The 17,263-nt window shown below is 39.8% G+C and overlaps 1 protein-coding gene across 3 annotated transcripts in view; it reads left to right on the forward strand.

Annotated features, from left to right (window-relative positions):
- The window catches only part of WARS2 (tryptophanyl tRNA synthetase 2, mitochondrial), a 95,955-nt gene that overhangs the window by 33,177 nt on the left and 45,515 nt on the right, over positions 1-17,263 (forward strand). For all 3 annotated transcript variants that reach the window (NM_001315752.1, XM_085020765.1, XM_085020764.1), the window contains exon 2: positions 9,864-10,121. In NM_001315752.1, coding sequence (NP_001302681.1) covers positions 9,864-10,121 — 258 coding nt within the window. The remainder of the gene's footprint in view (positions 1-9,863; positions 10,122-17,263) is intronic.

A 17,263-nucleotide genomic window follows, 5' to 3' on the forward strand; every position in this document is an offset into this window, starting at 1 on the left:
CCAGTTTTCAAATGAACTCTTAGAACATTGCTTGCTTAGGAACTGCCTATAACCGGAACATTTGTTTCATTTTGTGTGTAGTTATTTTGCCCTTTACATGGAGCCAGAGTGGGCTGGGGGTGGAAGATTTGTCACTTATTCCACTAACATTTATTAGATGCTCACAGTGTACCTGGCACTGGTATATACGGGGGACATAAAGGTAAAAAAGACAGCCCCGGCCCTAAAGAGCTCATAATCTAGGTGGGAAAATATTTACTAAGCAAATAAGAAAATATTTACTAAGTTACCAATGCAATATGTGCAATAATGAAGAACTGATAAAAGAGGATCTGTTCTGCTTGGAGAGAGAGAGACCTAACGCTGTGTGTGTGTGTGTGTGTGTGTGTGTGTGTGTGTGTGTGTGTGTGTGTTGGGGGGGGTGCGCATGCACGCATGTGTGTGTGTGTTTGTGTTTGGTAGGGAGAAGTCATGTGTAAGAGATCTAGAATCAGGAGAGTTCATTAGACTTTGAAGCCCTCGGGAAGTTCTCCAGGCAGAGAAGCGGGGGAAGGACAGGCAGGGTGAGGGAATAGTCTGAGTGCAGAGGGGAATGAGCCATAGAAGAATGGCCAGTGACAAGGTCAGCTCCTCAGGGAGGAAGATGGAGGAGACTGGGAGGGGGGTTAACTGCCACAGAAGGCTTGAACCCTAACCAGAAGAAGAAATGGGAAGAGTGATGCATAGAGCTAAGTCTGGATAGGTGGTATATGCATTTTCAATCCCAGACCTTCTGCTGCTGCTTTTTTTTTTTTTTTTTTTTTTGGTTGCACCCCTGTGCGGTGTATGGAAATTTCCAGGCCAGGGATTGAATCCCAGTTGCAGCTGCGAACTATGCCATAGCTGCAGCAACACTGGATCCTTAACCCACTGTGCCACAGCAGGAACTCCTCAGACTTTCTTCTTTTGGGGAATTTCCTTCTGTATATTTCCCAGTAAGCTGAGGAAGACCATTTTTTAGTTTTCAAAAACTATTAGTATTTTTAAAATGTCCTGAATCAAGTTGTTTTCCATCCTGTGCTCTTGGAAGCCCCTCAGGCTGGCTGGGGAGAGGGTGGGGGAGCTCGCAGCACTCTACTCTCTGGTGCCTCCCTTACACTCTCTGGTTATCCATGCATCAAGCTTTTCTTTGCACTCTCCTACATATTGGACTTACCTAGCAAGAATATTATGTTTGAAAAAGGTCATGCAGCTATAAAAGAAGTTTTAAAAGCAGTATAAGCGAATCTCACTCATGTAGTAGCAGTCTGAGGACTTGGGTGTGGAGAGCCACATCTCTCAGCTGCTGGCAAAGGATGAATGTTCTCACTTAGCTGCAGATTGGGTAGCAGGCAGGCCTGGATGCATGGCCAGCGATAATGGGTAGGATAAGCCTTTATCTGGCCCCAAGAGGCAAGAGTAAAATCGTATCTTCTAAGGATGGTCTCTCTAACCCTTTAAGATCAATGTCCAAATTTTCTTAGGAAGATAAACTAATATTTTCTTAAGCATTTCAGATCACTCTTTAAACGTTAAAATTTTAGCGCTTCTTGATCTCTTGCCTGTTCTAGTCAATATAAAAATAAATTATGTAATGGTGGTTAGGATGTTTATGTCAGGAATCGGGAATTTGATCCTTGCTGATTTGATTTGGCAAGGAGTATTATCATTAGAAATTAAAACTGTTTCTCATTACATATCATGTGATAATTATTCATGTTGTGTTTAGATAATATATTCATTTAGTTTTAGTCACTTTTCCAATAAAAACTAAGAGGACTTGCCACTTTATTCTGTACCTACATTTAAGCTTTGCTTTAAACATCGCTTAGCTGTTTCCTAGGAGCCAAAGTCTCTGTCTGCTGGGAGACATTCACTGAGGTGCTATTTGATGGGTAAGAGAGAAAGCAGAAAAGACCTGAAGAAAATAAACTCAAAGAGATGCTGAGGTACAAAAGAAACAGCTGTGGAAGACAAGAAAGGGATAAACAATCAAAAGCATCATGTAGCCTGATGGCCAAGCTCTGGAGATCTGGATTCTGGTCCCAGCTATGCCACCAGCTTTGTGCCTGGACCTTTCAGGAAACATCTCTGTCTCACCTTCGCCTTTGGATAAGCATGTGTGTGGAGTGGAGGTGCTGGTGGGAGTAAGACTACTTGAAGTCAAGAAGTTCTAAACTGGGTGCAGCCCGGTGTGAAGGAAGAAGACAGAACTCGGGGTCCAGTGGTGAGAGCTGGGCTGCAGATCTGACCACCTGCCTGTGACCTTGTGCAGGTTATTTAACCTTGCTAAGTCCTTCCCAGGAAAATAAGGCCCGTAATTCCTGCCTCCATCACATGAAGTGAGGTACATGCAAGTGCCAGGGAATGTTTCTGATAGTTAAAGTCCAGTTCAAGAAGGAAGGTACATCTGCAAAAGCATTCTGTCTCATGATGGAAGGATAGCACAGTGCATGAAGGGAAAATAGAAGGACAGCTCTTAAAATTTGGAAGTGGCTTAAATAAGTCTGTAGAAAACTCAGAAAAAAACAAGTTTATTCCTTTCAGACTATTTCACTGGCCTAATAATATATCTTAAGTGCTTCTCATCTGTGCCTTTATGGAATTCACAGTTTAGTGGTCTAGTCATTCCTTTCTTTCTATTTTTTTTTTTTAAATAACTTTCCCTGCAGTTTTAATTGTTGGCCTACAATATTACTTCTTATTTCAGGGTGACATAAGACCTGCTTTCTCTTATATTGAATTAATATTTACTATATTGATTCCCAGGTCTCAGCATCTGGTTTCATTTCTAAGCAGAAATGAACCCAGTTTTTTCTTGGTCCTGAGTCAGCATTTTCTCCCCAGACCCAGGGCTTTCTGTACTTTTTGGAAGAAAGAGCTGACTGTGGCAGAACAATGCTGAGCCGTGGCCAAAGAAAGCTTCAGAGAAGCACCTGGATCCTCCCAGCCAGGGCTGAAATGCTGTTTTTCTATGCTGGGTCTCCTGTGTTTCAGCTCTTAAATCACTAATTGGTAGTAGAGACATTTTCAAGAAAGTGTTGAAGGTATATGTGAAGGACCTAGGATTGAAATAACAGGGTGACATGCGTGATAGAATTGAGAAGCACTAACAGAGAGCTAAGGAGTGAGACTTGAAAAAATAAAATTAAAATATTTATTAAAAAATAAAAAAGCTGTATTTTTTATTTAGAAGAATAGACTTAACAGAAGGAGATTTTTCAACCCAGTTAGCTGATAATGTTGTTGATTCTTTCCTTTTTTTTTTTATCACAATCTGTGATAACATGCCTTTCATGGAACCAATTAGACATAGTATCTGTTCAGCCAAGTTTTTGACTGTAGTTAAAACAGGTGTGTTGAATGCACAATTGATGCTACAGCTGGACACAAGCAGGACGTTGCAATAAGAATCTTGAACTCTTCAGTTGAAGTCTTTGGTTCCCACCACCATACCAAAGTTGAAAGTGTTTCAAAACTAGTAGGCAGTCTTCTTTTGATGTATTTTATTCACTTGGGATTAAAATCAGAAGCTCCCTTTAGGCTAATCACAAAAATTATCTTTTGTCATAATTAGCAGCTTGGGATTTTTCAGTTGCGTTGGGATGTAGAGATTGAAACTGCATTAATTATGAGTTTGAGATATACTCACTACTTTAGGACAGGAATGCTTTTAGCGACATCTGTCAGATTGGTAAATTTGTTCTCCCTTTAATTCAAATACTCACCCTCTCCTCCAGAATATATCAAATCCCAGGGCTGAAGCTGCCCATTGGTAATGCTGATTCTCTTACAAGAGGAGCCAATGCATGTATTGATTGGAAGTGGCATTTTTTAAGGAAGTACACCTGAAATAAAAATAAGGCCCTGTTTTATAAAATGCTCCTTTTTTAATTCTTCATGCACTGTGATGGGATTGAAGGTTGATGCTCCAGACTTCCCCACGATGGCTGCCTGTGGGCTAGGCTTGAAGCTGTTTTCTTTGTGGTTTGCTTACCGTCCACTGGGAAGCCCATGCTCCTTTCATTTTCATTCTTTTCCAACTCCAGTGCTTTTGAACACAGAACCCCCATCCTCCCACCACCCAAACTCCACATTCCAGCCTCATGATTTCATGGTACCAGGCGTATCTCCCCTGCCATGCCGTCAGGCTGCCTGCTGACTCTTGCAGGGGGAACAGACGGAACATAAACTCACCGCAGAAGAGCAAGACACTCTCTGTATATTTTTAAGACCAGGAATCCAGTTCTCATTTAAAGCCTGTATTTTTTTAATAGCTCCTTGAAAATTGAACAAAACATTTCTTGTTGCTCTTGTTTCTTGATAACATCATTCCCTCTGCCTGGATGTGTAGAATCACAGAAACTAGAGAATGAAAAAGATGTATTAGATCATGTCTAGTTCATTCCCACTGGTCACAATTCTTTTTTCCCACAATCTGTCCTCTAGTGCTTTTCTCTTCTAGTCTTCTCAAGAATTAGTTTCTCCGTTTCTCCTGGGGGATAATTCTTTAGTTTGAACGTGGAGGAATTTATATGGAAATATCCATATTCTTTTTTTTTTTTTTCTAGCTTGATATTCCTGGTCCTTATAATCTTTTACATGACTGTAAACAGTCCCCTTTCATCCTAGGGTAAGCATCTCTGGATGGTATTTTTTTTTTTTTTCTCTTCCATTTATTAAGTTCAGAGCTTGTTTTTCTGCTTTGCTTTCTCTCTTCATCAATCAGTCCCTAAAGCCCATTAATCATTTTTTACCTCACTGAAAGCTCCTTTGCTTATTCCCATTTCAGGAACCCAGGGTTAGCTAAGGTCCTAAGATACTGGAGGAAGCCTCACTGATACGTACTTATTCTATGCTAACTCTCCTCCCTCCCTTTCTCTCTCTTCTCCCTCACCCTCTCTCTCTCTCCCTCCTTTTGACCCAGACTCAGGTCTCAGCTCCAAACTATTTTTAAAATAATGTCTAAAAATTATGATTTGAGGATTAGTTGTTTGAGGGCTTTATGTGCCTGTGTGTGTGTACATGTGTATGCTTTTATTAGTGATAATATTGTATTTGTTATCAGTTACTTAAAAGGTATTTTTCATGTTCTCAGAGCCACAATTCTTTTAGGTCTCCTGAATGCTTGGGCCAAGTATAATTTTGGATCATGAAACTGTGATGTAGCTTTCTATTTTATGGCTGTCATCTCAAGAATAGAGAGAGAAATAAGAAAATATGGGGAAAATAGACTGTATCTATGGGATTTGAAATTCTTATGAAAAGGGAAGGGAAAAATTTAAGTAGTTTTGGCAGTCATGTATCTAAAATAGATTAACTCTTAGGAGCTAACATTAGATATCAAGATAAAGACTTTTTTTTTTTGTCTTTTTTTTTTTTTTGCTATTTCTTGGGCCGCTCCCATGGCATATGGAGGTTCCCAGGCTAGGGGTTGAATCGGAGCTGTAGCCACTGGCCTACGCCAGAGCCACAGCAACGCGGGATCCGCGCCACGTCTGCAACCTACACCACAGCTCACGGCAACGCCGGATCGTTAACCCACTGAGCAAGGGCAGGGACCGAACCCACAACCTCATGGTTCCTAGTCGGATTCGTTAACCACTGCGCCACGACGGGAACTCCTAGATAAAGACATTTTAATGTTACATTCTTTTTAAAAATTTCAGCTTTATGATGTATGATCAGCAAATGAATTGTAAGTTGTTTAAAGTATAGATGTACACCGTGGTGATTTGAAATCCTTATCCATTGTGAAAAGATCCCCCTATCTGGTTAATTATCAACACAACTAACACCTCACATATTTGTCTGTGTGTGTGTAAGAGAGCATTTGAGTTCTACTCCCTTAGCAAATTTCAGTCATAAAATACAGTGTTATCAAATATAATCATCACGTTTTACATTAGCTCCTCACATGCTACACAATTCTTTAGATTAGAGGACCCAGTATTATAAAGGTGTGGGTTCTCCCGGAAGCAATCTATGAGACTCATAATCCCAATGAAAAACCCCAACAGGTTTCTTTTTTCTCTTGGAATTTGACAAGATGACTCTAAAATGTATTGAGAACTGTAGAGGACTGAAGAAGGATGGGTTAGAGACTCTTGACGAAGAAGAAGGTAGAAAGACTTGCTCCACCAGGTCCCAAAACTTACGTAAAAGGCAGCTGTAGTACTGGTGCAGACATAGACAAATGGACCAGTGGACCAATGAGGCAAAGCAGAAAGACCAGATACGGGCTCAGACATATAGAGATAGTTGATTTATGTTGAAGTGGCATTCTAGAGCAGTAGGGAAGGACAGTCTTTTCAGTAAATGGTGCTGGAACAATAAGGTATCCATATAGAGGAAAAAAAAGAGAGAGAAAGAAAGAAAAGAAAGTGGATGCTTACCTCACACCATACACAAAAAACTCCAACTAGATACAAACTTTAAAAGATAAAACTTTAAAGCACACACATACGCATGCTACACACACACACACACACACACACACACACACACACCCACCTTCATGAACTCAGGTTATTGAAAGATTTCTTCTGTGACATAAAAACCTGTAGTCAAAAATTATATATTTGGTAAAATTAAAAATATCTCTTCATCAAAATACAGCATAAAGGCAGATAGCCACACAACGAGAGAATATATTGGCTTCTCATGTTAATTGACAAAATATTAGGATCTTGAACACACAAAAATTCTTAAATCAATAAAAAGATAGGAGTTCCCATCGTGGCACAGTGGTTAACGAATCCGACTAGGAACCATGAGGTTGCGGGTTCGGTCCCTGCCCTTGCTCAGTAGGTTAGGGATCTGGTGTTGCCGTGAGCTGTGGTGTAGGTCGCAGACATGGCTAGGATCCCACGTTGCTGTGGCCCTGGCGTGGACTGGTAGCTATGGCTCTGATTAGACCCCTAGCCTGGGAGCCTCCATATGCCACGGGAGCGGCCCAAGAAATGGCAAAAAGACCAAAAAAAAAAATTTTTTTTGAATAAAAAGATAATCTAATCTGAGAAAAATAGGCAAAATAACCTGAATACACTCTCCACAGAAGAGGAAATAAACATACCAATAACCATAAGAATTCTTAGCTTCTCTAATAAAGAAATGCAGTTAAACCAGAATGTGATTCTACTTTATATCACCAGTTAACTAAAAACAATAACTATTGGAAAGTGTTGGTGAGGATGTACAGCAATAGGAATCAGTGGTAGAAACTGCACATTGTCACACACTGTAGTATTTGAAGATAGATATACATGAGTACCTTATGACCCAGCAGTTCGACTCCTAGCTATAAACACTAGAGAATCTTGGCACATAATACACACATATACAAGTATAAGAATATTCTTTTCCCCCTCATACCTTTTTTTTTGGCAACAGAAAAGTTGCAAAGTAATGCCACAAATGTAATGAAGTCTTGTTTTAGTTTCGTTGGCCACATCCATGGCATGTGGAAGTTCCCAAGCCAGGGATTGAACCCTCACCACAGCAGTGACAACCGCCAGATCCTTAACCCTTTGAGTCACCAGGGAAGTCCAATGAAGTTTTAATAGATGGTGGCTTAGCAGAACATGATAGCTAGTGGAAGGAGCATACGTGGGCTTTGAAGACAATGATATCTGGCTTGAAATTTCAATTTCATCTACTGATTGTGTGACAATGGACAATCTATTAATATCTGTGAGCTTCAGTTTTCTCATCTGAAGATTGAAGGTTAATCATATACCTACCATCCTGGGTATTATAAAGAATAAATACATTAATGCATATAAAGCATTGTGCATAAATGCCTGCAACATACTAGATGTCCAGTAAGTTCTCCAGTAGGTTGCAGATTTATTTTTTCAGAACCTTTTAGTTACAGCACATTTACTGATATATATTCATTTTTGATTTTTCACTATAGAATGCAAAATAATTCAAAGGAAACAGCATTTTTTCACCCAGTATTAGGAGCAGAAAATATTTTAATTTTTTTTGCACTCAAAATCTTGCAAATACAGTTTTATTTTTTGTTTGGTTTGGTTTGGTTTGGTATTTTTCTTTTTTGCTTTTTAGGGCCACACTCTCAGCATATGGAGGTTCCCAGGCTAGGGGTCAAATCAGAGCTGCAGCTGCTGGCCTATGCCACAGCCACAGCACCGAAGGATCCGAGATGCATCTGCAACCTATATCACAACTCACGGCAATGCCAGACCCTTAACCCACTGAGCAAGGCCAGGGATCCAACCCTCAACCTCACGGTTCCTAGTCGGATTCGTTTCCGCTGCACCGCAATGGGAACTTAGATTTTTAAAATCTAATTTTAAAAATTATGTAGATTGGAGTTTCTGTTGTGGCTAAACATATTAAAAATTCGACATAGTGTCCATGAGGATGTGGGTTCAATCCCTGGCCTTCAGGATTAAGGATCCAATGTTGCTGCAAGTTGTGACATAGGTAACAGATGCAGCTCAGATCTGGTGTTGCTGTTGCCATGGCTGTGGTGTAGGCCTGCAACTGCAGCTCTGATTCAACCCCTAGCGTGGGAACTTTCCTATGCTACAGATGCAGCTGTTAAAAAAATACAGAATTAAACACTATCTTGAAGAAATAAAGTATGATTTTATCAAAAGTAAGGGGAAAATGAAGCATGAAAAATTAATAACTTAATTAAGAAGTAATATCAGGGAGTTCCAATTGTGGTGCAGTGGAAATGAGTCCAACTAGTATCCATAAGGATGCAGGTTCGATACCTGGCCTCGCTTGTTGCTTTGGAGATCCAGTGTTGCCATGAGCTGTGGTGTGGGTTCCTGACACTGCTCGCATCCTGAGTTGCTATGTCTGTGGTGTAGGCCAGCGGCTGTAGCTCTGATTTGACCCCTAGCCTGGGAACTTCCATGTGCTACAGAAAAATAAAGAAGTAATATCAGAAATAGAATATAGGTTTCCTAATTTTTAGCCCAAGACCCCACACACTAAATTATAATATCAGCAATTACTTTTAAAGAAAACTTAAGTAACAGTAGCCTTTAGCCCTGATATTATGGCCTTCATTGCCCTGATTGCAAAATGAATGAAATCACGTGAAAAACCCTTGGAGCCCCTTTAATCTTCAGTGAAATTTGACTCTGTGTCTGAAGTCTTTGTAACTGACCACCAGAACCAGACATCCTTTCCTCTTGGGAACTTCTGCCTGTACCCAACTATTTATCTTTCCAAACTGATCATGTTGTCACCTTGTACTGTTACATGTATTTTCATAAGCTTACCTTTTATCTCCAATTATATTTTTTCAGATATTTTCTTTTTAAAAAATATTTCTTTTTAAATAATTTCTATAATCTATATAAAGAAAACATACCCAGTATAAAATAATAGATATGGAAATATTCTCTTTTTATATTTTACTATTAATCACAAACCACAGCCATGATTATCGAAGTGCATTTAGTACTGTGAGATCGTTTCTTATGTGCCTTTGTATTTGTAAGCATTTGATTGGAAAAAAAAATTATTTATTTATTTATTTAGGCCATGCCCACAGCATGTGGAAGTTCCTAGGCTAGGGATCAAACCCAAGCCACCAGCAGTGACAATGCCAGATCCTTGACCCACTGTGCCACCAGTGAATTAAAAAAAAATTTTTTTTAAATATCATTTTCTGTCCCCTAATAGCACTTAACATAATGCTTTGCACAGAGTAGGAGAAAAATAAATGCATGAGGATGGTGACTGTCAGATTGCAGTTAAAAAAAAAAAAATAAGAGTAGCCGTTATTGCTATGGTAGCATGGGCATAGGATTCATAGATTCTGCTTCACAAGCAGTTTTGTTTGTTTTCCCTTGTTCCAGAAAGATGCCGTGAAGCGAGTATTCTCTGGCATTCAGCCTACAGGAATCCCCCACCTGGGCAATTACCTGGGAGCCATTGAGAGCTGGGTGAAATTACAGGATGAGCATGGCTCCGTGCTTTACAGCATCGCTGACCTACACTCCATCACTGTACCCCAAGACCCAGCCGTCCTCCGACAGAGCATCTTGGACATGACTGCGGTTCTTCTTGCCTGTGGCATAAACCCAGAGAAGAGCATCCTTTTCCAACAATCTCAGGTCAGCTTCTCAGATTAGAACAGAGAAAACTTTTATTTTCAGATTATTTGAGGCAAAAATTGAATGGTTTCTACAACTTCTATTTGTGATTTTTATTTTTCAACTGTTCAAGGGTGACTTTATCAAATGTGACTGTTTCATTTTCATGTTTTCCCTGTGTTGATATCACTGACTATTATTATAATATGGTAGTGTTTTCAACTTTTCCTTCACTGTGCTTGGAAAATTAATAATGCTTCATATATCAAAAAGTTTTATCTCATTAGTACTTCTAGCCCTGGAATTGTTTTTTTCTATGCTGGGTTGCATTCAAACTGATGAATTCATGCTGTTGACTAGTCTCCTGGTGATCAGGGTTAGAATTTAGTGACTGATGGTTTTACCTAACTCCAGTGTTGCTTTATTGGATACTGCATTTGCAAGGTCTATTGGATAATTCCCATTCTTTGTATAATAACTTTTGAGAAGACTTGAGAGAACTACCTGGGAAATTGGAATACAATGTCCAGTGTCTTGAGTCCAAGCCAAGAAAGACTTCAGAATAAAGCCAAAATATTCATCTCATATCTTTACTATGGATGAATCAGTTTACTCTTGACAGGCAGATAGCCTGGACTAGAGGCAGGGCACTTAAGAAACTCCCTAACAAAGAGATGAAAATTTTTACTGAATCATGCCCTCATTACATGTCTGCTTTAACCTTATGACAAAGCCCTAGCCAAGGAATGGCACGTTATACATGTTTTGGCACATGTTAACATACATACATGTGTGGTACATGTTAGACATGGGTACAACTCTTTTTTTTTTTTTAGGGCCACAGGTGTGGCACATGGAGGTTCCCAGGCTAGGGGTCAAATCGGAGCTGTAGCTGCCAGCCTACACCAGAGCAGCATAGGATCTGAGCCACGTCTGCAACCTACACCACAGCTCACGGCAACACCAGATCCTTAACCCACTGAGCGAGGCCAGGGATTAAACCTCCGTCCTCGTGGATGTTAGATTCGTTAACTACTGAGCCACAACGGGAACTCCCTGCAACTCCTTTCTTGATCATAAACTTCTGACAATCATTATTTTTATGTATGTTTAATCACTCATAGAACTTAATGATTCTGTAGTGCAGCAGGATCGGCAGCATCTCTGCAACGCTGGGACACAGGTTTTATCCCAGCCCAGCACAGTGGGTTAAAGATCCAGCATTGCTGCAGCTGCAGCTTAGGTGGCAACTGTGGCTCGGATCTGATCACTGGCTAAGGACCTCCATATGCCACCAGGCAACCAAAAAGAGAGAGAGAGAAATAAATAAAAATAAATAAATAAATAAAATACATATATATATATGTGTATACACATACATACATAAAAATATGTAATAAATGAGAAGAGTAGTTTCAAAAAATAAAGGCAGGTATTTTAAACTTCTTGCCAGCCTAGAGATAATTTGATAAAAATAGAATCTAATCATTAAAATGACCATAAAGGCAATTTACCACGATTTCCTTCCTTATAGTTGTTCAGGAAGCCTTTCCTTGAGTATGACTTTTCAAATTCAATCTTGTACTGATGCAATTATTATAAAGTACTTGCTTATGTGGAGCAAACGCCTGCCTCCCTGTAACTTCCATCCACTCATTTAAGTTCTCTCAAAAAACACGTGTAAGTAACTCTGTCTTCCACACGACTGCTCTTCAAATACTTGGAGACATTTATCATGTACCATCCTTACCGTCCAGGTCCTTACCCTTTAGGCTTTACCTTCTTCAGACTAGTTCTCTCCCAGATCTCTCGCCCTCTTGGTTGTCCTACCTCAGAAGCACTCCTGCCTTCTCTCTGAAAGGAACCTGCCTCTCATATTTCATGAAACAATGTTCATTCACACTCTTCACATCCAGCTCTGACATTATAATGCTAGTCATCATTAGAGCCAGTTTTGGAGTCACCTAATGCATTTTCCAGAGCATGCCATCTTCACTCCATCTTAGCTGTTTTTGACCCAAGCTCTGTCTTCTGATCCTTAAGTGATACTCTTTTTTTTTTTCACTTTTTAAAGTTTTATTGAAGTATAGTTGACTTACAATGTGATCATTTCTGCTGTACAACAAAGTGATTCAGTTTTACGTATACACACACCCGTTCTTTTTCCACAGAAATTATCACAGAATATTAGGTAGAGTTCCCTGTGCTGTATAGCAGGTGCCTCTTGGCCAGTCATTCCATATACTTCAGTGTGCATATGCCAGTCCTGAACCCCAAGTCGATCCCTCCCCCACCTGTCCCCTTTAGTAACCATAAGTTTGTCTTTAAAGTCTGTGAATCTGTTTCTTTTCTGCAAATAAATTCATTTGTAAAAATTTTATTCTCAGTACCTATTTCCATATTTCTTGTAGGTAAAAATGTCTATAATCTCCACAAAGTAAGCACTTGTCAGATTGCTTTTTTTTCTTTTTTTGAATGATTTTTATTTTTTCCATTATAGTTGGTTTAGTAAGTATTCTGTCAATTTCTACTATACAACAGTGACCCAGTCACACACACATATATATGTACATTCTTTTTCTCACATTATACTCCATCATGTTCCATCACAAGTGACTAGATATAGTTCCTTATACTATATAGCAGGATCTCATTGCTTGTCCACTCTGTCAGATTACTTTTTAAAGAGACCTTTAAAATGACAGGCTTATTTACAACTGCATCCAGTACTTCAACTTTGAGCTCTTAGCCCCCAAAATGATTACCATATTTTTAAAATGTTCTCTTTGTAAAGGATTTGGTAGTGACCTCCATAAACATATAAAAGTTGTGGTAATTGAGGTATCTTCCCCCACATAGTACATTGTTGTTCAAATAGCGATTGAAAGGGTAACTCACAATATGGAAGACTTTATGGGAACTCTCTCATAAGTGAGAGAAAATAAAATTTACCTTCTCTTTGGTTTTTTTTTTTACATTCTATAATGGGCACACTGGTTCCCAAAGTGGTTGTGAGTCTAGGTCAGAGAATGGAGGCAGCTGATGTTTCTGTTTCCTTAGTGGCCTCGAAACTGTCTCCCAGTTCCCCTCCTACCATCCCTGACTTCAGCTCCTTTCGGGGAATTTTGATAGTTTGCCAGTAAAATTTGAGGGACATATTCATCAGCCCACATTCCATAATTTGTACCACAAGTATGAACGACTTCCTCAGGTGTGTTTCTGACTACAAGACTTGCATGGTCTGTGCCATTTCAGCTTCTTTAACTTGGGCAACCAACCTTATTACAACTCAATGGATCGACTGGATATTTTATCGTATTTTTTAAATATTAAATAAAACAAACTCTACATGCGGAAGAGTAGGGAGAGTAGTATATTCTACCCCCATCTTTTACTAACATTTTGTGATTCGTCTCACCAATGTTGTTTTCCTTGTTGAAATATTTTATAGCAGATACCACATATCATGGCATTTCATGCCGTAAATATTTTAGCATGTCTCTCTATAAACTAAGGAAATTTTCTTACGTGACCACAATACTGTCATCACACCTAAAAAAATTATTGGTAATTCCCTATGGTCATCCACAACCCAGTCCACGTTCAAATTAGTCTAGATTCTTCCATAATGTCTTTTATAATTGGCTTGCTGAAATGATGATCCAGCCAAGGTCTACACATCACACTTGATTACGGATCTTAAGTCCCTTTTTGTCATGCCCTTAGGGTTTTTTGGTTTTTGGTTTTGTTTTTTGCTTTTTAGGACCACACGAGCAGCATATGGAAGTTCCAAGGTTAGGGGTCGAATCGAAGCTGTAGCCACCGGCCTATGCCACAGCTACAGCATCACCAGATCTGAGCTGTATCTGTGACCTACACCACAGCTCATGGGAACGCCAGATCCTTAACCCACTGAGCAAGGCCAGGGATCAAACCCAAGTCCTCATGGATACTAGTCAGATTCGTTTCCACTGAACCACAATGGGAACTCCTAGATTTGTTGATCAAGTTTTATTTCCTGTAAAGTTAATCCTTCTGCACTTAAAAAAATTTTTTTTAACTTTGGTTTTCGTACTCCTGTATTTTCATGCCTTTGAACTGTTAATCAGGTTTTCTTTTATTTGCTATAAAATTAGCTCTATGGGACATAAAAACAAATCTTAATTTTTTGTGCTTTCTCTTTGCACCAGTCTGGGTTAGTTGATGTTTAATGTCTATAAACTGCCATCCTACACAGTTGCTTATCACCATTTTTTTTTCAGGGGCGCACCCACGGCATATGGAGGTTCCCAGGCTGGGTATCAAATCAGAGCTGAAGCCGCCAGCCTACTCCACCACCACAGCAACCCAGGATCCAAGCTGCATCTGCCACCGACACCACAACTCATGGCAACGCAGGATCCTTAACCCACTGAGCAAGGCCAGGGATCGAACCTGTGTCTCATGGATGCTAGTTGGGTTTGTTAACTGCTGAGCCACGATGGGAACTCCATCACCATTTTTAATAGTTTGAATTAGAAATCATGCTTGACTAGTGCCTATGACGTGCCTGGAAAGGAGTATCTAGAAATCATTTCCTTTCAAGTGGCCTGAAAGCTTCAAGGCATTCATGGAGGATGACAGGAAGTTCTCCCTCAGGCTTTATCTTGAAACTGTGAAGACATGTATTGGTTTTGTGTCTAAGAACCATTCTCAGGTAAAAGTATAATTGAATAAGGTAGTCTCCCTAAAACAATTATTATTTTAAACACCTGGCCCCCAAATTTGCTGTATTCTAGTAGGTGAAAGAATCATCATGGCATTCATATTTTATGTCTCACTATGCAAAAACCAATTAATTAACAACTGTCTTTATCAGCCTCTAGAGTCTCCAGTAGATGCAGATTGAACAGAAAACATAGTATCTTTAAACGTGTAAAATTTACCAGCCTCTTCATGTATTTGACCTCTCTTTTAATCTTCAAAATAGCACGAGTTAGGCATTACTGTTTTTTCACAGATGAAAAAATTAAGGTATGAAGAGGTTAAGTAAATTAGAAAATACACTTAAAACCATCTCTGAGAGGCGCCTGATACTTAGTAAATGCCTAACAAGTGTATCTTTTTAATTAGCTACCTGACATCATATAGCTTGTAGGTGGTAAATAGAGGACTCTTTTTTTCCTTCCTAAATCTTCTGCAGTCTCTCGAGACCAGGCAGGTTCACTCTGGATTCGGGCAACAGAAAGAGGAGTCCAGCTCGGTGGGTAGGTCAGTCATCACTGTATCAGCTTCACAGGCTGCAGCAGCTTCAGTGCCTAAAGCCCCGACTACCTCCCATACCAGTACAGAACAAAGCCGCCGGCACTTCGCCAAAGTGTTCCATAAGAGGGGGTGGTCATCCCACCCTACTGCGCATGCATCTAGGTAAACATTGTTACATGAGAGTTGCTAAGTCCTCCCTCCCCAGAACATGTGGCTGTCCAGAAGTCAAGTGAAAAGAACCTGAGCAACTCCTTTCCCCACTCCGCACTAAGGCATCACTTTTGGAAGAGAGACAGTTTCTGAGCTACAGTGGTTAGATTTATGATTTCTCAACTTTATGAGGGTTTGAAAGCCATATGTATTCAGTAGAAACTGTACTTTGAATTTTGGATTTTGATACTCTCTCATGATCCTGGGCAGTGGCAGGGAGCTGCAGCTCCTGGCCAGCCACAGGATCAAGAAGGATAAACAACCAAGACACTTGGAACCCTCTGTACCCATACAACCATTCTGGTTTTTGCTTTCGGTACAGTATTCAATAAATTACCTGAGGTATTCAGCACCATGGTGTACTAGAGATGTGTTAGATGATTTTTCCCAACTGAAGGACTAATGTAAGTGTTCTAAGCATGTTCAAGCTATGATGTTCAGTAGGTTAGGGGTATCATCTACATTTTAGACTTAAGATATTTTCAACTTAACAGTGTGTTTAGGAGTTCCCTTTGTGGCTCAGCGGTTAACGAACACAACTAGGATCCGTGGGGGTGCGGGTTTGATCCCTAGCCTTGCTCAGTGGGTTAAGGATCTGGCATTGCCACGAGCTGTGGTGTAGGTCACAGACACCGCTGAGACCCTGTGTTGCTATGGCTGTTGTGTAGGCTGGCAGCTGTAACTCCAATTCAAAAAAAAAAAAAAAAAACAGTGTGTTTATCAAGATGTTACCCCATCATAAGTTGAGGAAGATCTGTACTCAGAAGGAGAGAACATTTGTCTGTCTCCTCCTATATCTTTGCCTCAGGAGCTGATGGCAGAGGGGCGGTGCAGAGCTAGAACTGACCTCAAGGCCCTGGACAATTAAATTACCCTTTCACTCCTGACTCAGCCTCACAACCTGATGGTCCATTCCCCCCATTGTAGCCATCTTTTTACTTCAAATCCATCAGCATCTGTCTCTACACTCAAGGTGAACATCTAAACTCAGTTTCTAGAAAGCCCTTCAAGCGTGAGGCCCCCGAGAATATCAGGTCAGTGTTTCTTCCACCACTTTTTATCACAAATTATTTTGTGTTCAAATTATATGATTTCTTTTTCCAAGTCATCAGAGTATTTTCTTTTGGTTTTACTTTGAGAATTTTTGATAAATCAATTCTTTTTTTTCTTTTTGTCTTTTTAGGGCCTCATCTGAGGCATATGGAGGGTTCCCAGGCTAGGGGTTGAATCGGAGCTGTAGCCACTGGCCCACGCCACAGCCACAGCAACGCCAGATCTGAGCTACGTCTTCAGCCTACACCACAGTTCATGGCAACTCCAGATCCTTAACCCACAGGGATCGAACCTGTTGTCCTCATGGATACCAGTCAGATTCGTTTCCACTGAGCCACAATGGGAACTCTGATAAAACAATTCTTAACTTATCAAAACAGATAACTTAGAGATCGGTTGTATAATTTTAACAAGGTTTTTTGGTTAGTTTCTTTATATTGGGAATTTTGTACTGTATTTAAGCATTTAGATGATCAAGTATGATAGGAATTTAGAAAACAATTGCAATTAAAGTGTTAGGAGCCAATGCACGTTAAAATTAGTTATACCTGCATCTCTGCATACAATTATTTACAAGTCAAATTAAGAATTTTTGACATTGTGAGCTAGAAAAAAATATTTTTTATGTTAAGTAAATGCTCTTTTCATATATATCC

Source organism: Sus scrofa, chromosome 4 (genome assembly GCF_054392235.1).
Source record: "Sus scrofa isolate SSC_HxYL_T2T_F1_AM1 chromosome 4, Sscrofa_HxYL_maternal_Yorkshire_Landrace_v2.0, whole genome shotgun sequence".
NCBI lineage: Eukaryota > Metazoa > Chordata > Mammalia > Artiodactyla > Suidae > Sus > Sus scrofa.